At 37.6% G+C, this 27,990-nt stretch overlaps 4 protein-coding genes across 4 annotated transcripts; 2 read left to right on the plus strand and 2 right to left on the minus strand.

Moving 5' to 3' along the window:
* Nucleotides 1–276: 276 nt before the first annotated feature.
* Nucleotides 277–11,077, minus strand: LOC131786149 (synaptotagmin-A). Its single transcript, XM_059103156.2, has 5 exons — nt 10,928–11,077; nt 3,438–3,915; nt 2,416–2,899; nt 1,790–1,940; nt 277–1,409 (listed from the first exon to the last, which is right to left on the minus strand). The coding sequence occupies exons 2-5, from the start codon at nt 3,812–3,814 to the stop codon at nt 1,048–1,050; spliced, it is 1,374 nt and encodes a 457-aa protein (XP_058959139.1). The 5' UTR covers nt 3,815–3,915; nt 10,928–11,077; the 3' UTR covers nt 277–1,047.
* LOC131786150 (myb/SANT-like DNA-binding domain-containing protein 4) lies at nt 7,666–9,843 on the plus strand. Its single transcript, XM_059103158.2, has one exon. The coding sequence runs from the start codon at nt 7,911–7,913 to the stop codon at nt 8,997–8,999; it is 1,089 nt and encodes a 362-aa protein (XP_058959141.1). The 5' UTR covers nt 7,666–7,910; the 3' UTR covers nt 9,000–9,843.
* A 1,961-nt stretch (nt 11,078–13,038) lies between the features above and the next one.
* On the minus strand, nt 13,039–18,105 carry LOC131786113 (single-stranded DNA-binding protein, mitochondrial-like). Its single transcript, XM_059103105.2, has 6 exons — nt 17,855–18,105; nt 17,707–17,761; nt 16,703–16,819; nt 15,580–15,667; nt 15,033–15,121; nt 13,039–14,611 (listed from the first exon to the last, which is right to left on the minus strand). Exons 1-6 carry the CDS (start codon nt 17,900–17,902, stop codon nt 14,544–14,546), a joined length of 465 nt encoding a protein of 154 aa, XP_058959088.1. The 5' UTR covers nt 17,903–18,105; the 3' UTR covers nt 13,039–14,543.
* Nucleotides 18,106–18,212: 107 nt separating this feature from the next.
* Nucleotides 18,213–27,918, plus strand: LOC131786105 (sperm-tail PG-rich repeat-containing protein 2-like). Its single transcript, XM_059103096.2, has 18 exons — nt 18,213–18,391; nt 19,127–19,272; nt 19,813–19,959; nt 20,375–20,542; nt 20,784–20,859; nt 21,061–21,131; nt 22,189–22,227; nt 22,466–22,510; nt 23,316–23,426; nt 23,814–23,893; nt 24,218–24,297; nt 24,810–24,864; nt 25,400–25,485; nt 25,676–25,785; nt 26,273–26,327; nt 26,704–26,826; nt 27,084–27,196; nt 27,558–27,918. Exons 1-18 carry the CDS (start codon nt 18,286–18,288, stop codon nt 27,690–27,692), a joined length of 1,746 nt encoding a protein of 581 aa, XP_058959079.1. The 5' UTR covers nt 18,213–18,285; the 3' UTR covers nt 27,693–27,918.
* The last annotated feature ends 72 nt before the right edge of the window (nt 27,919–27,990 follow it).

Below are 27,990 nucleotides of genomic sequence, written 5' to 3' on the forward strand. Positions count from 1 at the left end.
TAATCCTCCCCCATCAACTCAAGGAGCGATAAGCTTCTACTTTCTCTTTACGACATCACCCCTGAATCAGACATTAGGTTAACTAGAATAAACAAATCACAAATTAGAGAAGCTCTCGACTTTTAAACAAATTCTCCTTGTCAGCACCGTAGGAAATGAAAACAGAACAGTATGGAGATGTGCATGCAGGTAGTAGGGTGTAATGTGTCGATAAAACGACTAATGCTAGGCATGTGGATCGCATAATAAAGCAAAGGAACATTTGAAAAAACAGAAGTTTATTCGAAAAACTATTCAAACTGGCGTGACCGTATAAAATGGGAAGGCTGAAGTAAATATTTTACACTCCATGAAGCTGATTTTTTGTTAATTCCACATGCAGCGTACATCACATGCGAAAGCTCAATTCTGTTTTCAGACTAGGCTATTACCTCCTCATCAAAACTGTAGTCCTCCCTTTGACAGAACGAGTCTATTTTTTTTTATCTCAACTTGACTCAAAGCAATGCGTCAGAGTGCATTATATCAAAATCAGCTTTTTCAGTGCTGAGCTAGGTTGATGTATTTAGGTGAATCGCCCTTTGAAAACATCCACGAGTTGAAGTTGTGTAACAGAAGGGATTCCTATGAAAGTCTAGCATGATCCTTTGAAAACATAATTTTGCATTTCATAAACAGCTTCTAATCCACGGCCCCTTCGTATTTTCTTCTAACTTTTTCATAACATATTTTTTAACGATGATACTAGGTTAAAATTGCTTTAACACCTGAAGTAGATTCCTCGTTCGAAATAATTATTTCCGCCTATATAATAAGGACTCTATAATCTGGCGAAATCTTCTCTTTCTGTCCTACGAAGCTTTTACACAATGAGATCTATATCAGTCTCTGAACAAGTAGTTGTTTCTTGATTTAATGGTACAATATCATTCCCATTACTTGAAAGTTTTCAGCCATATGCAGACTCTAAACTGCTTTTATTAAACAATTTTCCCACTGGAAGTGAGATCAAAAATCGAGCTAACTTAAATATCTTTTCTCTGTTGTTTAATTCGGCGAGAGAGGCTCTCTTTCCTCTCTGGAAGTCTCCATAAATTTAAATCCTCGAAGGGTGTGCCACATCGCAACCGGTTTGTCGCGTTTTGTGGTCACGCTTGACCAATGCGCATCTTCGAGTCCAGTCGACTCTGCGCTGAAGGTGACTTCGCCAAGGCTGGAACTTTTACCCATGACGTTGTAATGATTGACAGAGATTTTCAATGTGCAACTGATAAGCTTCTCTCCAGGGATACGGAACAACAGAGCTTCGTTAAAAACCGTGTAAATATCACCGATTTCCTGCAAACTCGTTTTCCTCTTACCAATTTTTTGATTATCGTGAAGGAGAGTTGCTTTTGTGTATAACTTCTCTGAAAAAAATTTAAAGAGAGAGCAGTGTTAAATGACGTTGAAACAATAAAAACCTCCGAAGACCATTTGTATATGCAAGCTTGCACCCTAACAATCTTTTTTACTAAATAATCTTCAGAGTGCAGTAATACCGAAAAAATAACTTAAAAAAAGGATGAGAAATAGTTCTCCCACTTTACTTCATCTAGGTATATAACTTTGAAATCGTTTAACAAGAATTTTAGTAACGTTTCGTTTATAATTATCCAGAACACCTGAGGGGAGGGGGGGGGGAGGTTTAGAGGATTGGTCCCATACGATTTTCGTTCTTTTGTGCTATTTTTTTACATTACCATCAGAGTTGCATTTCATTCCGAATGATAAAAGGGTGAAAACTTACCAACAGAAGACAGCCGTCCTTCTGCTAGGTTCATACCCTTCATTATGGCAACCGTGAGAGTCTGGGTCTTGGAGACGTAACACAAAGACAGCAGCAGATCACCACACTCTGAAGTCACAAGACTCTGTAATGCCCCCACTAAGGTGGTGTACTAAAAAAAAGAAACATGGAAACACATGAAGGTAAAACCACTATTCTGTCCTGTTGTTGTCATGAAGAGGGCAAGTAACCTATCGCTGTTCGGAAAAGGTGCTCACGCTCCCATTCCGTTGAATATGGATCTGTACAAATCTTGCTTAGAGCTAACACTAGTGATTAAAATTGACTTTTAGCAGTAATCTAGGCTGAATGCAAACAGATAATAAGTCGTTCAAGGAGATACAGGATCTTTGGCCATGTTTGCACGAACTCGAAGATAGAGACAAACAAAGGAGAAAATGAAAAAACATCATTATTGTTCTCGACCTGCATGTAACTCTGTTTTTCCAAAACAGGCCAGACAAATACGGAAGCGTAAAAAGTGAACTTGGAGTTACAAACTTCCACCCCAAAATAAAACAAAGTATTTAAGCTGGTATTAAAAAAAAAAGAAAAAAAAACTGGTACGTCAGAGTAACAACACTCACCGAACCATAAGGATGGTCTAGATAGCACCAAACAATGGTTTCACTTGAAAAGTCACAATATATGAGAGGCACGTAACACTGCCCTAAAACATGGGCGTGCGAAAAACTATCGTAAAAGTACGTGATAAGAAGAAGGCTATGTGCATGAGTGTCTTCACCAAGTTGAATATTGAAAACAAAATTTTCGTTGTACTGAGGGTTCATAGATCGCCTATGAATTGCAGTTCGCTTCCGTCGTTCACGGTGTGGGAGTACACAAACTGTCACGCAAGTGTCGATAGTACCAGAGAAGTCACGCGGTGGAAAGTCTTTACCACTGACAAGCGTAACAGAGAGGTTTCTGGTTTTCCCTTTGTATTTGAGGATTAGATTTAGTTGCCCAAGTTCTTTGTCCATGCCTATCCGCACCGTTCTCTCATAGTTCTGGTACAATTGAGGATTCAGTTTGCCAATTTCTTTTTCTTTGAGATAAAAAGATACCAACCTATACACAAGAACAGAATAGGTGTTATTTTGACCACACTTTATTGGAATAACGTGGACGAGAGGTTGATTCAGGTGAACGAGTCAATCAGTCAGTTGAACATTCAGTCAGTCACTGAGGCAATAAGTTGATCAGTTGACAGTCAATTAATTGATCTGTCAGCTTGCAACCCAATCAGTGAGCCCGTTGGTCATCCAATCGGTTAGTCGAGTGACCAACCAGTCAGTCAGCCGGTAACTCATTTAGTGAGCCAGTCAGCCAGCTGGTCATTCTTGTCAGTCAATTAATCATTTAGTACGTTATTCAACCAGTTAGCTAGTAAATTATTCAAGTAGTCAGCCAGTTAATCGCACCACTCGTCAGTCAGGTTAGTCAGTCAGTCAATCAGTTAGGCAATCGAGCTACCTGTCAATCACTTATTCAGACGGTCAGCTAGTTAACTAGTCGATCAGACAGCTAGTCTGCTACTTAGTAAATTTATGATTTATCTTTTAGTAAACCAGTGACTTAGCAGTAAAAAGCCGAATTTATTACTTACGAGAGGCGTTTATCCGCAGTAGTCTTTCCAGTCCTGCCTTGTGAGAGATCTGGGTATGGCTGCTGTATCATACAGCTGCGGGACGATGGAATAGTAAACTGCGGTGACATAACTACGCCCTCTCCTGATCTAAAGGATCCGGAGCGTTTGACAGGCGCGCTTCCTTTCCTTTGTTCTGCGCGTTTTGAATGTCTCTTTTTTGATTTCCTCTTCCATCGCGGTTTTTTCCAAAGCTTACGGCATAATTTCCCGAGATATTTACAAAGGGCACCAAGGACAAGAACACTCGATGCCACAAATAAGATAATCAGTCCTTCACTCAGACTCAAGATCGAGTCAGTGTAACTGTCACGGTGCACATCTGAAATTCTGGGCATTTTCTTATCATTCACACGGATGTCGTAGAAATGGGGCGTAACGCAAGGAGAGCGTGACGTTTAAAGAAGTCATCCTTTATGTTCTGCGAAAGCCTGTATTGCTGAAAAACGAGATAAAACAGGAAAAGGAACATTTAATCATAATCAAAGAAACTGGTTCTTCTCATGAGATCTTAGAGAGAGAAACAATCTCAGGGTGAAAGCAATACGTAGAGAATTGACGACTCATTCATCATTTACCACAACCTTGGAAACTGACTTACTGAAAAAAGGCCGATAGTGGGTGAATTTTAACAAAGGAAATTCCAACTGTTGTTTTGGTGTGTCTTGTTGTTTGTTCCTATCCACTGAACAAGTTTTTTTTTTCTTCGACGTAATATTCGTGCCGAAACCTGACCTGTGAACCACAATACCTAAGTCATAAGCAAGGAAAATACACTATTTTAGCTACTTTCTCCTTTTGTTTCAACTTGTATAGATCTATTTAAATACAATCTGTGAACACTCTCAAGATCTGAAAGACTGAGGAAAACTTGGCCAAAGATATGACTTAACGGGCGAAAACCAGAGAGTCTTCTTGAAGCCGGAATTTTTGAAATGGAGCAGTTATCTTTATAATAAATTCAGCTTGAATTTAACAGCAAAATCCACAAAGATCGCAAAGAACAAATTTCCTCTAAAAATGCGCGGAAACAAGTTTTGTGTAAAACTGTAGCGTGAAAAATTGAAGTGGTAATAGTTATTTTAATCTGCTGCTTTCTCATAAGGGCGAAAGTCGAACCGCTTGCCTGTTTGTTGGAACTGAATTGCAATTCAAATTCCAAGTTGCTTCAGGGGCTGCTACTCAACAACACCTACTATTCTAAGTTCAACAATCAGATGAGTGTTTACCATAATTTCCCGATTATGGCTCCCGGCGATAGCAGTGAATTGACTCGATGAAACACGTATTTCCGTCCGTCGCCAACGGAGTGTAATCATAAATCATGCAAATTTTACTTATGGTACAACGGATTACCTGACAGGAATGTCAGTTCAATTGAAATGAGATCCTTTAATACTTGGCATGAAAGTGAATTCCCCTAACTACTAAATATTCCATTCTGAGTTATTTCCGCTTACTGTAGGGCATCTTGAGCGTAGAAGCTACAACTGTTGCCGTAGTTTGGGTTGAGAAAATGTGAGCGAATATACGAGTTTTTTAATAAAGGAAGAGGAATACAAGATACAAGATACAAGATACAAGATACAAAGATGTTGTATCCAAAGATACAACAAAAAAGTACGGTGATACGAAAGATCAGAAACTCGGGTTTGCGCCTGAAACATTAAATAAGCGCCCTCTCCCTCTGTGGCACCTTATTTTCGAAAGGAATACCCATGTGGGTCCTACGTGGGTCTTTCGTAGGATGGTTAGGGATCATTTAGTTAGCCAGATTCAATTAGCAACATAACTGATGCTTTGTCAGCAGAGTGGAGGTTAAATTGGATCCAGTTTTGGACTGTTGTGCTGTCGATCACACTTATAGAGTTTGAGTTAATTAGAAATTCGGAAAATTTCATACTGGCCCGTAAATTTGAAAAATGGAGAAGTGAGCCCTCTAAACGACATGAAATATGCAATTAATAGAGGATGAGATCAGAGCGCCAAGAAAATTTAAGCGGCACAACGGCCCCTCTTCCCTTTCCCCGCCTCCTTCCTCCTCCAATTGAAGAAGAAAGGAAATATAAAAAAATTTACTGTTGACTTGCAGGTGTGTTTGTCTGTTTAGACTAACGACAGAAAAGAGTGATGTCGAGACTTTTTCCTATAAAAATAAAGATTTAATTGTAACTACGGAAAATAGGGCGTCATACTTGCGTTTTGTGAAATGACTTTAAGACCAGTCAGGAAGAAATGTGAATCAGCTCTGATGTCTTACTTTTTTTCTCTTTTTGTCAGAATTCCAGTTTTTTTTGGTTTCGTGACGAGAGGAACGACGATACCCATAAGTAATCGAAGCTTCATGGGAGATGCCGAGACTGACGGCAGATTTTAAAATAGTTTTGGTGTTTAATGATATTGCCGCCGTCCGTCTGCCATTCTCTTAAATTCGTAAGGTCATTTGGTAAAGTAAATGATACTGAAGATAAAAACATCGATTTAAACAATACTGTAACAATATGAATATTTCGTCGCAAGATCAGGAATATTAGAGATCAGGTTTTTTTAACTCACGAAAATTACGAAAATAACAAATTTAATTTCTGATATTTATCACTTCTTCAATTTTCAGCTCGACTTTACAGTAGTGTTTGTAGAGTGGCAATCATGAAAATTTCGAAAACAGTTCACCCACCGTTCGATTCACAGAAATTCATGTATGGGGAAAAAAATCCAGGAACCGCCCGCGGTGAAATGAGTGCTGATTGAGGCCTGTTATGTCGGGTGGCCACGCCGCCGTGTCACACCTTTTTATTTGCCGATGTCGCCCAAAAAACAGAGTAAGATTCGTCCTACTTCAGTGGGTGTTGAAATGTCGCTGTCGCCCAGTTGTTTGTACTTTTTTCGGCCTTGAACTTAAGTGATGGGGAGCTACTGACTTGAAGCAAGTTGTTCGTAATTTAGGATCCTGTCTAGTTTCTCTGCTACTCCTCCTGCATTGTTTCTAGAAATACTCTGGGTCTGGTGATCGCGTGAACCTATTTTTGTCCACTGTACTGCTGCCAGTCTGGTCTGTTTTTTTTTCCTTTTTTTTTTTTTTCAGTGCTTCTCGCGTCGCTGTCTAGTTTTGAGTAGTAACCTAATGGTTTTTCGTTGATAAAAGAGTTCGCTACAAGATGTTTGACTGAGGTCATACGGCTTATCGCTAACTGACCCCTTGTTAGGCTTTGAACATTAAAAATGCGTTGTTGTTTCCTAACTTGAATTCATAGTCTTAATTCAAAATATAATACAGTTCAAGTGCAAATTAGTGCAACAGGAAGTGTTGTTGATCCGGCTAGCATTTTTCCAAATTGTATAGCCGTGAGCGGCTACTGAAACATTTAGACATCCGACTGGTAGGTGTCGCTTCAATAATGACGGCCAGACGCTGTCCAAAGCAGTTCCTAAATGACAGCGAGTCAGGCTAGCCAAACAGACAGTAAAACAGGTTACCAAAAGGACAGAGTAAGAGAACAGGGTTTTTCACAGACAAAGTAAAGCTGACCGGCCAACGACAAAACAGGTTGTCTCAAAGACTGCAAATAATTGCCACAAGATCGGAAATAATCCTTGCTGGTAAGCTGCAATCAAATAAATTGCAGTAAAGATGTTCACACTTCGACGAGACTGGAACTTTGCAGTACTGAGATCAAAATGCTTCCGGGGAAGGATGACTCACTTAAATTCGCCTCGCTCTCAACATGTGACTTCGTACCTCAGATTGCGGTAATGCCAACTGGTTTCTGGGAGGCACGAGTTCATATCCCGAAAATACCTTAATATTTTTCAGTCTCCTTTTCTTCAAATTGTTTTAGTCAAAGCCCACCTGCGTGGATCATTTTTTTGTTTCATCCGCAGGTCAAAATACCATTTTTTTTTCATTAAATTGCGAAAACAACCTCTGGCACTAAATTGTTACCTAACCGCAGCGTATGTCATACATAACAAAAACAACTGAATGAAACGTTCACGAAAATACAGCGAAATGAGATATTCGAAGGTAAAAAAATCTAAGGATTATTTTGGCTTTCAAGCCATCTTGTGTTAACTTGATATGGAGATTCTATTGTCAGTATCAACTTTACGTAATCAGCCAGTGACGTGGTGGATTAACATAATGCGTGCGGTAAAGCCACATTGTTCGTCTGCCATTTCTATTTTAAGACCCGTATTAAATTAAAGCGTGTCTCTTCGAACAACGGGGCTAACTTAGGTCTTTGACTTAGCGCCAATATCAGCAAAGGTCACCTCGATATAGGCACCGTAAGTGAGTGATGTATGTCACACGTTGATTTTAGCACGATCTTCATTCAGAGCCAAGCACAAGCTGTAATTTTAATTTCATTCAAATCAGTGACTTAAATCTGTGTGAATTTGGTTCAGTCGAGGCAGTGTTGTTCCTTCGCAGCGATGACTTACGCCGGCGACGTACGCAGCGCTGATAGTCTAGATGTAGTCCTCGTCGCTAACAAACGAAAGCCTAACTTCACGGAAGGAGAAAGCTTGTTCTTAATCTCTCAGTTTGAGCGAAACTCGGAAATACTCACCTCGAAGTTGAACGATGCGACTACCAACAAACAAAAGGTCGAGGTGTGGAAGCGCATTTGCAGAGATTATAACAGCAAGAATCCGATCGTCCTACGTACTGCTAACGATTTAAAGAGAAAATGGAAAAACATGGTTCGCGCAGCAAAGAAAGAACTCCTGGAATCTACCGCAGATTCAGAAAGTGGCGAACAGGTAACGCCAAGGAAATTGTCACCAGTGAGTGAAAAGATTATAGAGATATTACGCATAACGGCCTCTAATTGTAGAATCGGGGAGGGAGCAGGGATGAGTATCGATCGCAGTTTGGCCACAACCGATCAGTTAGAGCAAGCTTTATTGGAGGACGGAGAACAGGAGGAGGGGGAGGTTGCCGAGCAAAATGAAGAGCAACGAATCGTGCATGTCGTGGCAAAAACCGGAGAAATAGTTTCCCCAACCTCAAACAATGAGCAGACCGTAGAAAACACCCACCAGGAAAATACCAACGGAGAAACAGCCTGTTTCTCGGCTTTCAACTCACTTACTCCGAGTTCGAAAGATCAGGAGAAGACCCCATGTCAGGTTTTTCCAAACAGTAGCGGAATTCATGGTTGTGCTCCCGTTCCCATGAACATTGTCTCCTCTTTTCAGGAAGTCGGGAAGTTTCCAAGTCAACATACTGTGATCGCAGCGAACGCTTCTATAAGCGGAGGAGGTAGACATCGCATTCTTATCCCGCAACAGAAACGTATGCTTTCCTCTCCGCTGACGCACGTGATCAAAAGGAAAAGAAATTCCGAATATGGGAATGAGTCACCCGGCTCGCACGTGAGAGATGAAATAGAAAAACTCAAGAAGGAAAAACTCTTACTAGAGAAGGAAAAGCTGGCTTTGGAAAAGGATAAATTGATGATGGAGAAAGAAAAACTTGCTCTTGAAATCCAGTTCCTACGCGATCAAATAGATACATAGGGGAATGTCGCTTCCGCTCGGCTTTGGAAAAAAACAATGACTGTCGCGCAATGATCACAACAAAGAGTTGTTTTCTAAGAGCTAGGGTTGTCGTTAATAGAAAATCTTTTAATCCTTCGGTTAAGTGTAAGACTAGTTTGAGAAATCTCATTTCAAACAATTTTAATCTTTGTGAAACGGTTGCGAGAGACTGTTGGGTTATCAGCTTGTTTGTATCTTTACTAGAAAAAATTACAGTGTTACTGCACCATCTATTTTTGAGTTTGATAATGATGACTAAGAACCCAAGATATTTTACGGAGACCTTGGCTTTGCACTCTGCTGATCGTAGATTTGAGAAACTCTTGCAAAATACTCCCCGTCAAACATAACAAAAGAGCACAACTAAGCGGGAGAAATCTGAGATTGAGATTTAGGCAATGTTGTAAAACTTTTTTAAAATTCTCTTTTTCTAAAGACTGAACATTAAAGATGATTCTTGACCAATGACTTCGCGACAGGAGACAATTACATCAAGACTATTGCGGAAAGGCACCAAGAACAATTCTTCTTGCGTTTCAATTGCAGCTTTTTATCAATTCTTGATATAGTTTTTATAAATATTTTTTATTTCTAGGTATCTTTTATTTTACTGAACATAGTCTAATTTACTACTTTGAACCTAAGTTAGGACCTTTCCTGAAAACCACAGTGATGTGATGAAAGTTTCCCAATAAAAGATTGTGATCGGCAACAATGTTAATCCTTAGAAATAATTCCAACCCGTGCAGTTCCATTTTACGTCCGTGCATGCAGAACTGGTCTATAATTTTACACAGATTTTTTGTGTTTGTTAAATGAATAAAAAAAGCTAATATAAAGTAATGATATGTGGTTGTTTGTTTCGAGTTTCCTTTCGAGTTCTGGCGAACAAAACATAACGGCGATTTTTTCTGATGTCGATAAATTTGTAACCAAAGCTTTCTAGTTGCGTGTATAATCGAGGTTTAGCTGATCTGATTTAACTTGCATCGAAGACATAATTGAATGCAAAGGAAATATTATGTCGTTTTTGGTTGCAAATATTGGCACCTTATTAAAAACGTTATCATTAACTTGAGCTCGAAAATGTTACCAGATATTTAATATCGACTACATGCCATGAAGAGAATATTACTTCTGATAGTTTAGTTCGGTAATTTTCGCCAAACAGGGACTCAGTGAATTTAAAAGATCAGAGAGAAATGCCAATGAAAACTATTCCCCGTTTTGCGCGTGAATGGTTGTTATCCGAAGCATGTATTTGACGATGATAGAAGGTTCAAAATTAACAATTATACAAATAACTGATCCAGTTTTGCTCGACAAAAAATAGACTCCTGTGGAATAATCACCTCAGTGTGGTTGAAAATAGCCGAGAAAGTGAGCAACATCCTCAAATCATACCGTATAATAGAACGATTTAGCTCGTCTTTCAGAGACTGCTCGGCGACCCATGCACGCTATTGTTCTAAGGTTATGGATTCTTCGGACCATTAACTCTGGATGTCTAGCCTAGTAAATGATTGTTCTACCATGCATGTGGCCGTTAACTGAAGCGTTCAAATGCTTAACGGAAACACTAAATTTCAAATCTTTTCCTAAGCGGTTAGAAACTGGTTCACTTCCATGTACACGAGCGACTTGAGTTAACAATGTTTGTTCAAGGTATGAACTCCCAGCGAAATTGTGTGCAGAAATATTTCAGAATGAAACTCATTAACTCAGGCAAAACTTTGAAAGTTTAATAAAATCGAGAATAGGAAAGAGTATTTCATAATAAAGTAGCATGTTTCTAAACGAAAGAGAATAAAATTCTGCACGCGAAACTGCGTAAGAGCATAATTGTAAAAACCATCCTAACAAATCAAAACAAAGTTGGTAAGGAAGACATTAGTTCATGCACTTACTTGAGAAGGTCGACTTTCTCCTTGAATAATTTGATGACATGAACTTCTTCCAATTTCTTTCTATAATCTTTTGCCCCCTTTTATGCAACTTTACTCGCGGCTCAGACCACGAACGTTTAATGCTGAGCGTCAACTGTTCATCTCGGTCAAATTTTTAAATACATATTAAAATTTTTAATTGTTAACGGTGAGTGTTCTGGAGTCACGCTTGATCGCCCAACTGACACGAATTGCCTTTGTGTGTTAATATTTACATTTTTCGCAAAAAACTTGGAACAAAGACATGGACTGTCCATTACTTTAAGTAACACCGGAATCCACAAAATTCTTATTAATATTTAATGAAACATCTGTCTGATTTTTGTTCTGCTACACGACTAATTACCCCCAAAAAATCTGAAATACGCAATGTCAAAGTCTTCGCAGGAAAATTAATTGAAGCAGTTCAAAGCGTGATTATAAGTTGATGAACATAAACGAGGACCAAAATTTACAAGTCACTAGCATGAGTTCATAAAGGCTCTTTAAACAGAGTTCACAGTTAAACGGCTCAGACATTAATTCAAAGGAAAAACTTTTAGCGTCGGAAATATTGTTATCATTATTCATAACTTCCCCAAAACCTGAAATGCAAGATCAGTGTCACCTGAGATCACAATCGTCGTTCGAGTCTTTGTGAAATGTCACAACACATTACTTTACTAAGTCAAGTTAACAAAGAGCGTTACGTAATTCTTCTGGGGCGCTGGAAAACAAACAATATGTTTAGAAATTCTTTGTCGCTGTTTAACTCCTTTCATGGTGGTCCGACATAAAAACCCAACTGATTTTATTTATATTGTACTAAACGAACGACAACAAAAAAAACTTAAGATGTTCGCTTTCTTAAGTGTACATTTGAATCGATATCTGACCACGAACTTCATTAACGTTCGAATTCGAATCCATAATGAACTGATTCGTTTGGTATTTGAGCTAACTATAGCAATAGCTTATATTCTAAAAAAAAGAACGACAAAGATTTGTGTTCAAGAAATTAGGGTGAAAATTTATTTAAAGTGACACAAGTGATGCTTAAAAAGTAGTACTCTGGGATGCGTGAGTTGTACCCTTCAGTAAAAAAAATCAACCCAATTGAGATTTGTTCATTTACGTTTTATCCGCATCTCTCACAAGTTTGCCTTTTTTCACTTGGAGTTGTTCCATCCCACTCTCTGGTTTGCCGTTGTAATCGTTTTGGTTTTGGTTTAAAGACATCTTAAAACGAAACTTAGTCGAAATTCCTGATAACTGTGAACTCTGTTGCAAGTCTACTAAGGTCCTGTAATCAGCATATGTAAGTATTAGGGACACCGACGCCCAAAGGGGTGTTACTGGGGAGTGATTAACAGACCTGACCAGAGATCATCCTCCAATGCCACGAGAAATTAATTCCAGAATAAAGTACTGGTTACTGATGAAATCTCCTCCAACCTCCTTGCTGTTTGCAAATACATCCTATACTAGCAGCCGTGCTCTTCGATTCCCTTATCCATGACGATATGCCGGGGCTATGCTTCAGTCTGGTCTGCGGCAGCCGTGATTTATTGGAAACACTGCCTAACAACACTTAAAAAGGTGGAGAAATTGTTACTGCTTATATTGGGTTAGAGGATAAGGGTCCACATCGTTTTTTAGTGAACATTTATAGCTGAAAGTCCACAGCTGTGAAAAAATTTTCATTTCAGTCAGGGTAGTGTTCTGCTTGGGTAAATTGAGTACCAGCCGAGGTGGTCTGCGGTCCTGAAATCCCTACCCTACCCCCTCCTCTCTACCTCTCGTCGCGATATTCTAAGGATTCAGCAATCAAAGTGAATAATAGGTCTTCTTGAGGAAAAGGCTGCCTTATCTTCTGAAAGGTTCACACCGTCACTGATCCTAGCCCTGGCAAAATTCTGTGAACGGTTTTATCGCGTGGTTCTGCTCATATTAAGAATTTGGGGATCGTAACACATTCGTCTCTTCGAGCCAAATTTTATCTGCTCTCTCCGTGACTGAATTCTTTCGGGGACCTTTTTAATCAGTCACGGAAACCATTCATGTTTCAGTTCATTAATCTTTTTGGAATCGTATTCGTCTTGTAAATAGTTATAAGTTAGCTTTAATAATTACGATTGAGTTACATACCAATGATTGGCCCTTTGACCCCAAAGAGTGATTAGCATCTTATTTCTCCTTACAACATCACTCCTGAATCAAACAATAAGGTCACGAGAATAAAGCAAATGATCACCAACTTTAAGAGCTCTTAATTGTAGAACAAACTCTCCTTTTCAGCACCTTTGGGAATGAGTGGAGAGCAGTATAGAGAATGTGCATCGCGATCTTAAGGTGTAAAAGGTGAAACTAAAACAGGATAGGAACTATCGGTTCCCTGTCGTTTCGTACCCAGCTTGGCTGATTCGCCCACGCGCGAGATATCTCGAATGTATATTAGGACGGATACGGGTCGACGGCGGTTGGCGCACAGACCGACTCAAACTGAGCATAAATCGACCGAATTTGGATATGAAACGACTGGATACCAAACTAACATATTAACACATCTATTGTACTGACAGATTGTCTGGAATAGTTTGCCTAAACTGGGATCATAAACTTGTTTATGTCCATAAATTTTAGTCTCCTTCCACCATGATCAAATGAAGGCCAAGTGACTCTGTGACCTGTATTCCTAGGGTGAGGTTTAATTTATTTCGGAGGAAAGTTGCTCTATCCATTTCAGTTTGAACATTCTAACAGCAGTTTTAAAATGTGGTAAATGGTAAATACTGGCAAATTTCTCCATCATGCAAAATATGCCAAAAATCCTAAAGTATACTTTAAGGATTTCCATATATGAAAGGCGTCTCATTTTTTTACCATGTTATCTTGAAGTTGATCACCACTTTGTAAAGGAGAAATTAAACCTAAAATCTAAACATTTCCTTTTAACACCCTAACATCAATATGCATATTCTCTACACCATTCTGCATAAATTGCCTGAAGTATCAGCAAGGAGAATTTGTTTAACAATCAGGAGCTTCTTCAGTTGGTGATAATATTCTTTGTCCTCATGACGTTATGTGTAATTCAGGGGTGATATTATGAGGAGAAATAAGACGCCAGGGTTTAAAGGTTACACTATTACTGCAACCTCAACCACATGTAACAAACCAGACTCTCCCATTAAGAAATATTACAAAAGGTTTAAAAGCATCTGCTAATCAGTGTGGAGCAATTTTCATACTTTGAATAACAACCCTGTAGGTATTTCGTCTTTTTATGCTTACTGTATTAATCAGAAGATCCTATTTAAGAAGACTCATTGTTACACTGGTATGAGTTCATCTGATACCTATGTTTTCAGTTGATTGCACTCAGAAAGTTTTTTCTGGTTGGCAAAGTGAACTGATCATAGAGGTGAAAAAGAAAGAGAGTAACCTTAATATTACAAAGATATCTAAACAAATAAGTACAGCTATGAAATTAGAGGTGGCCTCCAAAAGCTTTTTGTGATTGAGTCAGTTTGCCTGCCCAAGACTTAGAACTGTTTTCAAACATATACAGCAATTTTACACAACTGAATGATGATTATTATTGATAGCTTTCATAACCAGGATCCTCGTCCACTGTCATAGGCTGAGACAGAATGATGATATTATCTGCAAAATCAAAAAAGAAAATTAACAAAACCAAAGGTAGAAATTTTCCACATAAATGTTTTCCCAGTTGACGTAGTTTCTTTTGAAAAGCCAGTTTGATTGTCTAGGTGAGTGTAGTCCTGAGAAGGACTGTCGTCAGTAGTGGTGACTGATGTTTTGACAACCTGAGTGGAAGTCATAGTAAGACTCCCATCAGAATTCTGCTCAGGTTCAAACCATTTACTGTATAAAGCAATTTGTTGTTCAAGTTTGTCTTATTTCTCATGTAAAAAGGGAATGGAAAAGGTAAAAAAATACAATACTAATGATCCTTTACTTTGAGTTACCTATTGGCAAAATACTGTAGCATGCCATAGTTTGTGAAATGTTAATTTAAGGCAAACAATTGAAAGAGGTTTTCAAGTTGTCAATAAATTCTTACTGGGAATGATACTTGTGCTAAACCTCTTGATCCCTTCCTGGTCAACATAGTTGTTGTAGTCTATATGTCCTTCAACAAACAGACGTGTTCTGGGAGTTAAACAGAAAATATGAATTTACACATAGAACAATATTAAGTAAAACAACAGAAACAAGTGCTGAGAATAAATAAAAATACCAAGTAGGGGTTTCATGGTTGATACAATACCAATTCCTTTAAACTAAAACCATAAGAAATGTACAGCAAAGAGGAATATTTGAAAATTCTCCAAATCTGAATAAAAAAAACTGGCTGAGGCCTTCAAATTCAGTTAGAGAATTCTACATGATACCCAGAGAATTCTCTGATCTCCAGTTCTGTACTTCACACTGAAAGGGTATAACCACCAATACTTTCTGAAATCTTCACCATGAGATCCTTAATTGAACAACGTTTCTAAGCTACCAGTAACTTTCATTTTAGTAGGCAATTCAGGGCTAGAAACAAAAGCTAAGGTTTCATGAATCTATAACTAAATCCACGATAGTTTTTTTTATGAAGAACTTACCCCTTTCTCACATAGCTGTTAACTGTATCTTGTAAGTAGGGTCTGAAAACTGTAATGTTGTGCCACTGTGTCCTACTCTCCAGTTTTTCTACAAAGCAAGGGAGTCAGATGAAAACAGTAGTTCTTATTGAAAGGACAATAAACATCATTTAAAAACTACATTTCAGCACTGGAATCATGTCAGAGTGACCTCAGATAATTTGATAGTGTAGGTCAGAGGGATTTAATCAGACTGCGTTGACAAGGCTTTTTCTACATCATTATTAGAAATGGTAATAGGACTGAGTGGACAACAATCCAGTAATTCGGCATGTGATTTCAAATTGGCCCAATGCATATCATGACACTGGTGTGAAATTTGCAAGTGTGATCACCCCTAAATTGTTTGACAAGTTCAATTACCAACTGTACCAATGACAAAATATGGGGAACTCAGGAGCAAAAACTTCAATTTAGGAGTATGGATCCTTCTTACTGATACTGAATCATAGTCATTGGACCAGTTCATTTGTATGTTTGGTATCAATATTGACCTCTCAACCTGCTTAACTTAAAAACTCTTCTTCATTTTGATTGGCTAGCATCAGCTTGGTAGTAAAGTTTTGTTGGCTCAGTTCACTTAAAATGTAAAAATTTTAGTTGGCTGCCTAACTGTGTGATTTGAAAGTGTTTGCAATCAGACGGGTGAAATTGGACAGTTTGGGCTTAAAAAAGCCAATTTAGCCACAAATAAGGGCTGTAAAGAACCACTTGGTTTGTTATTGACACAATTATGGGTATTATATTAATTTATAAGCAATTTCTGGGTAAATGCACTAGAAAGACAAGAGGTACAGTAGATTGCATTGGACTTCCTTGTCACCAAAAAAATAATCTTTAGAAATAAAAAAAGACAAAAAATGTGAATCTCTGTGATTAAAAAAAATACTTAATAATACAATTTTCATTCATTTTGTATAACATATCAAGACTTTTCCTGACAGCACTTTTCAAATAAAAGAAACACTTCCACCTTACACCTACAACTTTACCTTCTGCCCTATAAACTTTTACATGTCAGGAGGATAATAAATTCCTTGTTTTGTCAAGAATTGACTGACAAAGATACATCATCATTATTTACCTTCTCTTGATGTATAATATTGTGTTGTTGCCAAGCTAAACTTAGTTGGCTGGTAGTCTGCACTCCCTTTCACTGGATCACCTCCTGTATAACCAATCAACTGTACACTGTTGAGACCTGTGGGCATGAATGAAACAGCCTGGATAAATTTTTCATTTTGAAGGATATCCTGATAGTGGTGGCCTGATGCCTGCTGTTATGGACCCTGCATTGGAAGGTTTGGGTTAGACCTGTGGCCAGGGTTGTGATCATGGGTAAGACATGCCCTTTCATATTGCACCTTCTAAGCCAGGATACCAGAAAACTGCCACAGAGAAAATACTTCAAGTGGGAGAGTCAAACTGAACCAATTGCCATTCCAGTCAGAAGGATATCCTGTATACCCAGTTGCTTCATTCTTCAATAACTATGATAAGCTTCACGTGTTATTCAAGTCAGTCTTATATATCAGGGAGCTACAAATTTTGCAGTTTTGACACTTGTAATAAAGTATATTGCCAGTATCAAGGTAAACCTTCACAAATTTGAATTTCGTTAATTAAACTTCCATCTAACATAACAATTTATTCAGCTTTTTTTTCAGTCTTCTGCCACCAGCTGCCTTAGACTGCATGTTACTTTCCGTTAGTTTCCCTTCAAGAATTAGAGTTAGTTATGTTCAGTTCCATTCTACATAATGAATGTTTTCAGGAACTAGTCCTCATAGTGATTTTAAGTGTACCAGTCCAAAGATCTGTGATCAGGCAAGTTCAAAGTGAAGCCAGAGATACAATATCAACCGCTGAACGTAATCCATAGCCGCCTTTTATGACGTGACCCAATCCTCTCATTGGAGAAAATTAAACCCTCTGAGGTGGGGGAAGAGGAGAGTTCAAACTGATTGCTTTAAACGCTTCAAAATAATTTGATTTCAGAGATTAAAGGCTACGATATTTATTGTATTCTATCTTAAAGGAAGTGAGGATTCCAATGACGAGCACACCATTTGCAACATGCTGACTTACACTTTCCGCTTCTCCGAGGCACTTCTCCTTCACATCGTGTGGCGATTCGTTTAAGCTGAAAAGAACAACAAAAATTTATCATAAAATATTCTCTCAAAACCCAAGAAAGAGTATAACTTGGTAAAGGTACAAATATTCCCCATCTTACCTGCACGAGACCTTGTCGACGAAACATGCTTGCAGAGTGTCTGATCATTTGCTTTGTAACCTCGCCTCACTTACTTTCCCGCGCAGTCTAACCTAGTTTATTCCACAAATCACGGCTTTTTATATGGATATCAGTTGTATGAAGGACTCATAGACCATTTGCACGAAAGGAAGGTTTACTCAAACATATCAGAGAACAATTTTCAGCCAAAATGGCTTTGTAACATCTTAAATCTCTATTTCCTCACAGCTACCCCGTAAAAACAAAACACTCCAGAGCACTGCGTTAGTCTCCAGTCTACCGCACTCAAATTGGAAAAGGTGTTACCATTTGTTACCATAACAACAACGACCCGCCATGTATGTCCGAAACTGACCGAAATAGGCAGCGAACAGATTGTGGTAGGAACAGCAATATTTTTCCTCCTGAAAATGTACGATCGAGCCCCAAGGTCACTTACGAAACCAACAGACAGTACAGGTCAGAATGTTGGGCCAGGATCGTATGAAGCCGCGGAACATGGACGCACAAAACACGGTATGGTTTAGAAACAGCAGAACAAACTATGCATGTTTAGTCCAGCTGTGTGGTGAATTGAAATTTTGTACTTGGTACAGCGTAAAACTCAAAACTCACCTTTCAGTAAAGAAGCAAGTGTATTCCGAAAGATGTGAGTACAAACCCACAACATGTAGCACTATAAATTGACTCGTAATCTTCTTACTTTACCAATATGTATGTGCGTGTGGAATAACATTGTTACCTTCAACACTTCCTCAAAGTAATCGAGAAGAAAAATACCATAGGGACGTTACAGCACCCTTAACAGCTAAGCAGCAGTAATACCAATAGATCAGAGGTAACTTCTTAGCTGCCCATAAGAACTCACCCGTAAATTGGGCTGTTTCAAGCATGCCCAATATGTGTATGTAGGAGTTGCGTTATCGTTTGTTTCAGCAGTTGCCACATCTACAACAACGACTTAATTTGACAAAATACTTACCGACCTGCTACAACAACTGAAACAAACTCTTCAGGTTGTTGAAACATTAGTCACTACCACTGACAACAGCCCTTCTTAGGACTACACTTATCCGGACGATCAGACTGCACAATGAAAATAATGTTATCTCCAGGTTCAAACCATTAACTGCATTGTTTATTTTGACATTTAGGGCTGGTCTGTGTTCTAAATTGGATCTTAAAATGTAGGTAATAATTTTGTTGACTTGAAAAATTGAAGGCCAATTACCCAACCTTTGTGATCTGCAGATGGATACGCACCATTCTTATCCATGACGGCACGTGAAACATTTCTTGATGTTGGTGACAATGTCATGGCTGCACCAGGACCTGGCCAGTATGATCCTGGTATAATGGGAGAGAGAGTGAGGGGAGGACACACGCTGGCCAACAGAGTGAGTACTGTGTTTTCATCAATCTTGTCAATTTTTTCTTATATGTGATTAATATTTCACCATAATCATATATATCTCCAGAAAACTACTTTAGAGTGATGTTAGGAATGTTCACACTGCAAATTCATGCCAAAATCTGAACGAAGAACTGAATGTGTTTAAACTAAAAGTTGTTTGTTGGAATGTTCTTTTGAATATATATTGCGTGCTCTGTAACTGAATCGAAATCTTTACAACCTAGTTGGATGGTCTGTTGGTCTAATTTTTTTAGTTATTTTATTAAATTCTTAATACATGTTGTTTGTTGGTTCTGCATGTGGATAGTGGGTATAGCAAATGGTTCAGTGCTAACTATTGGTTTGTCCACTTTTGAAGTTGCAATAAATTGGCTCAGCATCACTGAGAAATTCAGAGAAAAAATAAAAATGATAAATTTATTTTACCATGATGAAATGACTTCCAAAGTGCACATATTTATCTGAAATACTGCATATATATTCTCATGCGAAGTATGAATTGAGACCTCATCTATCATTACAGGCTTCTAGATTCAGTGATAAACAATCTCATACCCCTGGGCCAGGAGCTTATAACTTACAAAAAAGAAGTGATTGGTTGAGAGAGAATCAGCCTCAAAAGGCACTACCTCCTGATATACAAGTTCAAGAAGGAATGAAAGATGGATCTGTAAGTGGCAGAGATTTTGTTATAATATGTCATGTTGAAAAACAGTTTTTAATTGATACTGAAACATTCATGTTTTTTCTGTGATAAACCAAATATAATTACTACCTGCCTGGATTTGATGCAAGTTGCTGTTATTGGTTTCATGTTGTTGATGCCGGTGAACAACTGAACCCCTTGATTTGTGTGATATTTAATTCAAACATCAAGCTTCTGGCTATTCCATTCTGTTGCCTAGTTCAAAGTGTAATGAGATGAGACCATTCTTGGAATTGCATCACCTAAAATAATGTGTAAAACTTGACAAGGATGACTCTTCACTTGACAAAAAATACATAATTATACAGTATGTAATAACAGCAATATTAGCAGAAAATAATTTTAATAATTATACTCATCTGAATGTATGTTTTTATAGCTATACAAGACAAGTCGCATAACATTTCAGAGGAAGGCTGACCCACCCTCCATTCCATCACCTGGCAAAGCATACGGATATGAAGAAGGAGCAGATGGAACTCTACGGCCACAGGATGTGCCGACTCGTGACAGCACCATGGGACCTGCTTATTATAGTGTTAATCACGTAAGCATTAAATTTTAAGAAATTAGAATCAGAGGCTATGATTAAAAAATACTAACAATGAATCAAATGACTAGCTGCAATACAATGCACACAGAGATGGTTAAAAAATGTAATATTTTCTTTCAAATTATTCTCATAAAAAAGAGACACAAACTGAGATCAATAGAGCAGTCTACAGAGTTATAATTACTAATATAGTCATGTTTTTTATATTTTTTTACAATTTTAACTTTTCATCTAGAGGGAAACTGCCACTGTTCAAAGATACAGGGGAGTTCATTTTGGGAACAGAACATCAAAGAGAATGCAATTTAAAGGTTGGTCTGGTGTTAAGATGGACATGTACAGTATGTGAGAAACTGTGTTCAAATCATATGCTCTGATTACTTAGAAGTCCTGAGAAGGTTAATGCTCACTGCTACTATCTTAAGGTAGCTTTAATTTTTTATTACACTTTTCTTGCTTGAAATTAATTTGTATCACACTGGTAATGAAACTGTTTAATATGTATTTCTCAGGAACTGGAGGACCAGGCCCTGGACAGTATGATCCATTTAAGGACCCTGGAATTAGAGCACCAATTGATTTGGTAAGTTATGAAATGAGTAGTCAAACTTATAAATTTAAAGTAGTTGTAGCATTTTTCTTGCTATGTGAGTGTGTATAAAGAGAAATAAATCAAAAATAGTGGAGAATAGTTTGGAATACTTTAGGTAGATTTCTCCAAAAGGAAAGAATTATAAAAGAAATACTGTATGTAAACTAATTATGAACTTTAAGAGTCGAAAGTCTGCATTTTAGTTTAGTGTTCCACATTTGCCAGAGCTCAGCTCTCATGAAGTAACTAGGACAGTTGTCTCTACCGACACCCAGAGATGAACTGCTACTTTATCAATGACTACCCACAAGCCAGGCGGTGTGCACACTGCAATTGTGTTGCATTGTGGTAACTTCATTTTTAACATGGCGACGAAAGCAGCAGAAATCAGCAGATTTTGACTGCACATTCTGTAAAAGTTAGGCCGTTCCTTTTCCTTTCACCATAGGTAAATGTAATTTTTCACGAAGGAATAACAGGAGTTGTGCAGGCCTGCAAACACTTTTTAATGTTCAAAGGAATGGCAACAGGCAGTGAATCCCCATTACATTCCATGTTTATTCACACTATCTCCCTGCCACCAGAGATGTTCACTCAACCACAACAGGATGCAAATGACTCACTTTCCATTTTATGACCATGATGCAATGTAATCAGAGTGTGCACACCACCTGCCCACAAGCTATTGATCAGGTTTCCCTGGCAGGTGGCTGCTAATTATTATCCCTTCACACCCAAATGTGAATATGCATATTCTCCTTACTGTTCTGTATACATTTCTCAAGGTGCTGACAAGGAGAATATGTTGAACAATCATGAGCTTCTTTAGTTGGTGATAATTTCCTTTATTTTTGTGACCTCTATGCTTGATGCAGGAGTGATGTTGTAAGGGGAAATTAGATGCAAGTCAATCTTAGGAATCAAAGGGTTAACAGTTAACATTCCAGAGTGGAGAAAGAGTCTCTGTGAGAGTAAAGTATGTTGCTGAAGATTACACGCATAATCATGATGTATTTACTTCTATTAATGTTTTCTTTTCAATTGCTAGGTGATAGAGGAAAGCAGAAAGCAACCTTTTGAATCAAAGGTAACATTTTCAATAAAGCTAACTGTTAGACAAAAAATTATACCGTATTTAAGGTTCAATTATGAATAAAAGAAACGTCATTAAAAAAGTCAGAGTTGACACTGGCATATTATTGATAAAATAGTGAGTGTAGATGGAAGCTTTACAGCTTTACTTTGGATATGTAATAATATGGTCAACATGTATAATTTACACACCAACAATAAAATGACAAAGAATCATTTATTTTTTTCTTTAGTTACCCCGATATCATGAATCTATAGTGGTTGTGGAAGAAAAGAAGGTAAGAAATTATGACCTAGTAAACTTTTCATGTTCAAAAGTTTTGCTGCAAAAGAAATATGTCACTAATGATCATGTTAACTAAAATATAATTCTAATAATTAATTCTGTAATTATCGTATCAATAATTAGTACTGAGTCATGATGCAGCAGCTGCCACTTGTTGGTATTAAAGAAATATAGTACATTTAGAGGCACAAAATAATGTTAAATGCTTAGTAAACACTGAAAACTTGACTGTGTGCTTGTGCTTGCTCTGGTTGTCCAAAGGTTGGATAATGCTATCCACTGGATTAAACTCTATCTGGTGAATAACTCTATATGTTTTGCTGTCACTTATTGGCTGGATAGTGATTTATCCATTAGTTAGTGTTATCTGCCCATGACACAACTGGGCCTTGCAATCTATAGTTTGTAGTATTTGTGGAGTAATTAGTTCAATCACTTACCAGTTACAAGGTGAAATTTAGAAAATTTTAGATGCAGGGGCTGTGACAATGCTGCAGTTGTACAACTTTTTTTTGGTCATACTTACCATTATGGGTCAAATTCTACATAGTTTGAGATTTTTCAAACCATTTTGAGTGTTAGCTTTTCTTTGTTTAACTTTGATTTTTGAAGACTCATATAAGTCAATTACAACTAAAATTTACCAACTTAGCAAAAGTTAAAGCCACAACATCACTGCTTCCACCCCAAAAATCATTTCATACTACCTCAAATGATTTCCAAGAAAGTTTACTTACTGCGGTAATTTGAACAATAGTATATTACTAGCTTATTGGTATGTTTTTCTTTACTTGTAGGCTGTTCCAGGTCCAGGGAAATATGAAATTAGAAGCCAGTTCTCAGCTAAACCACCACCTGTCAATCAGGATGAACCAATCATTCATCCTCCATTTGGCACTCAGTCCAGGGTATGCCACTTCTAATTTTTTACTCAGTTTTTCTGTTGTTTTTTGTCTTTGTTTTCTAATCTGGTAGGCTGTTGCCTTTTTTAAACCTCCTACTGTGGAATGAAATTCCTCTAGAAATACATAAAAAGGACACCATTAGCACCTTTAGTTCAGCATGAAAAAGCATTTCATACCATAGTGTTGTAAATAGATAATCTATGTGTTTTGGATTAATTTTTGTATATGTTTTTAACTGTAGATGGTAGATGTTTTTGTGATTAATATTCATACTTTGTATTATTCTTAGTTATTTTATAAAGATATCTATGTGTTCTGAACTAATAATTGTATCTTTTTTATTTTTAACTGTAGATTATTCCTTTTGCATTTTTCATTTGCCTTATTTAGCGCTTTGGAGACAGCAAGAAAGACACACCTGCTCCTGGCACATACAATGATCCACGCAATTCCCTAGAAATACTTAAAAGGTATGCACAAGTCTTCCATAATGATTAAGTAACAGTTTGCTCTATAAAATGTCAGTCCTTTGAGTCTCCATCATGCACCTTCTGGAATTTTCAGCATTGGTTCAAAATTTATAGACCAAACTCTTTCTTTTGATTTTGCATGACCATTTTTGGTGTCTTGGGAATCTGGTTATTTCCTGGAGCAACTTGTAAAATACTACCTGTCATATTCTAAAGTCAAATCCAAATAGATGGTTCTTAAGGTACAAGTAGTTATCATCAGGAGAATATTTATGATATACTTGACATATTTTTCCATTAATGTTTATTTTTCATAATTTGTAGGACTACAGGATTGAAGCGAAGTCCTTTTGGTCAAACATCTGTGCGATTTCATGGGGAACATCATGTGAAAAGGACCCCTGGTGAGTGACAATGCCAACATGTTGGATACATCTTATTTTACCCTTTCAAATGCAAACCATGATTCTAAATCAGTAATGTGGCTTCTCTTAACATTCCTTTGTCTTATATTCAGTTGAGAGCTTTTTTAGCTAGCAGTGCATGCTAGAACTTTGTAAAGCGTTGTTATGCCAAAAATTGGAGACACCCTCTGTCACCAAAATCAAATATGGTTGCGGTGACATGAAGGACTATTTTAAACATTAGATGCCAATTGTCACTCCCTATTGAAATGCCAGTATAATTACATTTTTACTTCTGGTTAAAGCCAGAGAAATTTTTAAGTTATTTTTTAGTGTATTTATGATGCCTTTGTCATTGTTTTGGTCTTGATTACTTGTTTATAATTTTTTATTTTTTTATTTTCACAAAATTTCATTAAATACACTGTTTGCATTATGTTGGCACTATTTAGAGGAAAAAATTACATCAATCATATAACTCATCCAGGGTAATTTTAAATGCTCTATCATAGGACCAGGATCATACAGCATTCCAGACATGACATCAGAGTTGATAAGAAAGGCCCAGTAAGTATCATTTGATACAAGAGCATCTTTTTCGACTATTTGTAAATTGTTAGAGATCACTGGCTTATTAACTGAATTTCCATGCTTGAATAGCAGAAAGTTGTCTTGAATAGAAGTTATTTCCAAATTGCATTTGCACGGGTTGACGATTAATTTTAAGATATATGAGATACAGGTTGTGGCAGACTAGGTTCCATACTTTGTCAAAGTCCCCTTTATCAAACCAACAGTTGGTTGCAGTAGCAGACTGAGCATTGTTTTACCTACTGCACTACGCTGCTGACTAAATGTATGCAATTTTTTATTAAAACCTACTTACATGGAATGAGGTTACACTGCAATAATGCTTTGTTAGCTTCAACACCATCCATTCCTGCTTTCCACCCTCAAAAGAAACCCTGGATTCTTGGGTAATTGGTTTAAGGGGTTGTAAGAGGGACGAATTGTTTTGGCCTCAGATGAGAATGTTTTTAAGGTTTATATTCAACTCTTTTGCCTTTCTTTTCAAGTCGTTTTCTTAAATTTTTCTTTGCAGTGTTGAGAGTTCCAGGAAAGGTGCATTTGGCTCAACAGCCGCACGAATAGCACCGATGATGAGAAGGAAGGAGGAACAGATGCCAGGTATGATCAGAACAAAGATGTTTTGCTTTGTTATGTCTAAATATTTTGGGAAATTTTATACGTGTAAAAAAAGCTTGTGACAACAATGTATCTGACTTAATCTGAAGAGAGAGTTTTTAAGAGACATCTGAGGTTTCGCAATGTTTTGCCTTTTCTTTTCCCTACAACGTTTGCTCTCTGTATTTTCAAGGTCCTGCCCATTACCTAACCAAAGACAAGGCTAAAAGTAAAGACGATCCACCCTCATCCACCTTCGTATCTGCCACTGGTAGACTTCACACCCCTCCAGGGGTGGTGTTAGTAAGTGTTTCTGACCCCTTAATTTGTTGTGTATTTATGTAGATCGCATATGAACATATAAAACCACATATCCTTTTCTTTGAAGTAAGTATCTTTGAAGTCCTATACAGACATTTGTGATGGAGTCTTCTCGTGGCTCAGGAGGCTCTCTGGGGGGTTGGAAGGGGGCGTTATTCCTGGTCGTCTCATGCTTTAGAAACGAGAATACACTTGAGGGACTAATAAGCTAAATGTGTAGCCCCTTAGCCTTTTAGTGAGCGGAGACGAGTCAAAGAGCGGGTGAACTACAAACGGTAATTATGGTTGTTGCTCACATCGTTTTTAATTAAGAGACTAAATTTTAAAGTTTCTTATTTGGTTGCCACAAATTAGCTGTAATGAGCTCCTGCTGTTAGCACTAATTTGTGTTTTGATAATTTGACGCAGATCAGAATGACTATGGCTTGTATCTTCAGATCGTAACTTGCATGTGTTATTTCTCTCCTAGGATAACCCACCACCAGGGTCCTATGAAGTCGGGATTTCCTACGACTCAACACAAGGTGCGTGTACTGACCTGACCAGAGTTACTGAAATTCGTGTGCTAAGGCAGTGACTCCGTAAACGGCCCCTCTTTCAAGTTGTACTTTTGTGGCCATTTCTGTTCAGGCGATGATACTTAACACCTCTTTTTGTGGTAATACTTGGACAAAATAAACTGAGTGCCGAAATAATAGGGGGATTGCACTCCAAGATTCTTAAATTTGTTTCTTTAACAATAGCTAATAATTATGATGCAGACAGACTGTTTTTTTTTTCTCAATGCTTACCGATGGCCTGATCTGAAAAAAGTCAGAAATTTATTTTGAATGAAATTTTTTAAACCTTGTGACAGATAGGTATACATGAAATAACATAAAGGCGTATTTCTTTCAACAGGTCGTGTTCTATACAGTAACGCCCAGAGAACGAACAAGAACACTAAGAAAAAGGGAGGGTTTTTATCCTCGTCTAATCGCTTCCATGGACAGCGTCAAGTCATGTCGGAAGAAGGAGATCCTGGTTAGTGTTCTAAGACTTTCCATAACCCTTTAACTCCCAAGATCTGATTAATCCTCCCTTCTAGTTGCTACACATTCCCCAGTACATTAGTTACGAGAATTTGGTGTTAAATCAAGATAACAACTTCTTCTTAAAGTTTGAGTATTATAATTACCTGTCTGCTGGATAATGTACGGATATTTCCAAAACATCTTTTTCTCCTCCATTTGAAGATTGAGAACTACTGCTCTTTAATATTAATCCTCATATCTTTATAGGGCCGGGCCAATACGAATTAAAAGACGACTCGGCCCGAGGAGGTCTAATGACGACCAGGGAACAAAGATTTAAATCATCAAGAAATGAAAATCCAGGCCCAGGGAGCTATGAGGTATGTGTCTGATTTTGGCGTATGGATTTGGAAATTAAGAAAAACCTAAAAAAAAAAAATTATTATTATAATAATAGTGACAATGATAAAACAAACGCTTTTGAAAGCCTTAAAATTCGTGCGCCTTCAAAAGTTAAGCTTAGTAAACGTACCTTTTGGTTTATTTTAATCTTTTGTGTTTTGCCTTTACGAATCTTGTTTCTATTTCTCTCCTTTTTAAAGGCAATTTTTTAATTCTACAAAACAATTCGAAATATAGGAACATCATTTTCAGTATTAATATAGCGTAGCTTTGTTATACATCTTCCCCAAAAAGCAGTTATTGGCAGCAGAGTTAATTTCTTTCCTTTTCATTCTTCAGCTGAGTCCATTACAGATGCATTCTATGCTCAGGGGAACATTCAATGCCACCTTAAACAATCCTGTAGCGATGTCCTACGACGATGGCTTAGAACGGAGATCACCTTCCAAGCAAGCTTTCTTACTGGGTGTCTGAGGAGGAATTTATCTCTTTTTTTCTGTTCCAGTTAGTTTGATGTTGCTTGGGAATCATCTTGTATTCACAGAAAATAAGATATTTTTCAGAGACCATCGGTAAGGGAAGTGCTCATGTGAAGTCGTGAAGGTTTGAAGCTGGGCGCGTATACTTTGTTGTAAATATCATTTAAGAGAATTAGTGGCGTTAGTGAGTAGGAATAAAAATTCATATATTGTTCTTCTGAATACAAAAGGCTTTTACTTAATGAGAAGAAATTTAAAAAATACTCTTTAAGTGTGAAGTAGCAAATTTTATC

The sequence above is a fragment of the Pocillopora verrucosa genome, chromosome 1 (genome assembly GCF_036669915.1).
Source record: "Pocillopora verrucosa isolate sample1 chromosome 1, ASM3666991v2, whole genome shotgun sequence".
NCBI lineage: Eukaryota > Metazoa > Cnidaria > Anthozoa > Scleractinia > Pocilloporidae > Pocillopora > Pocillopora verrucosa.

Bases quoted from the DNA above. Each gene is read 5' to 3' on its own strand.
- LOC131786149 (XM_059103156.2), bottom strand. From the start codon at position 3,814: ATGCCCAGAATTTCAGATGTGCACCGTGACAGTTACACTGACTCGATC. The intron at 2,900-3,437 runs GTAAGTAATAAA...TCTTGTGTATAG, and splicing joins ACTGCGGATAAACGCCTCTC to GTTGGTATCTTTTTATCTCA. The intron at 1,410-1,789 runs GTAAGTTTTCAC...AATTTTTTTCAG, and splicing joins AGGACGGCTGTCTTCTGTTG to AGAAGTTATACACAAAAGCA.
- LOC131786113 (XM_059103105.2), bottom strand. From the start codon at position 17,902: ATGATCAGACACTCTGCAAGCATGTTTCGTCGACAAGGTCTCGTGCAG. The intron at 16,820-17,706 runs GTAAGTCAGCAT...TCATGCCCACAG, and splicing joins GCCTCGGAGAAGCGGAAAGT to GTCTCAACAGTGTACAGTTG. The intron at 15,122-15,579 runs GTAAGTTCTTCA...TTTAACTCCCAG, and splicing joins AACAGCTATGTGAGAAAGGG to AACACGTCTGTTTGTTGAAG.
- LOC131786105 (XM_059103096.2), top strand. From the start codon at position 18,286: ATGTACGATCGAGCCCCAAGGTCACTTACGAAACCAACAGACAGTACA. The intron at 23,427-23,813 runs GTATGCCACTTC...TGCCTTATTTAG, and splicing joins CATTTGGCACTCAGTCCAGG to CGCTTTGGAGACAGCAAGAA. The intron at 27,197-27,557 runs GTATGTGTCTGA...TTCATTCTTCAG, and splicing joins CAGGCCCAGGGAGCTATGAG to CTGAGTCCATTACAGATGCA.
- LOC131786150 (XM_059103158.2), top strand. From the start codon at position 7,911: ATGACTTACGCCGGCGACGTACGCAGCGCTGATAGTCTAGATGTAGTC.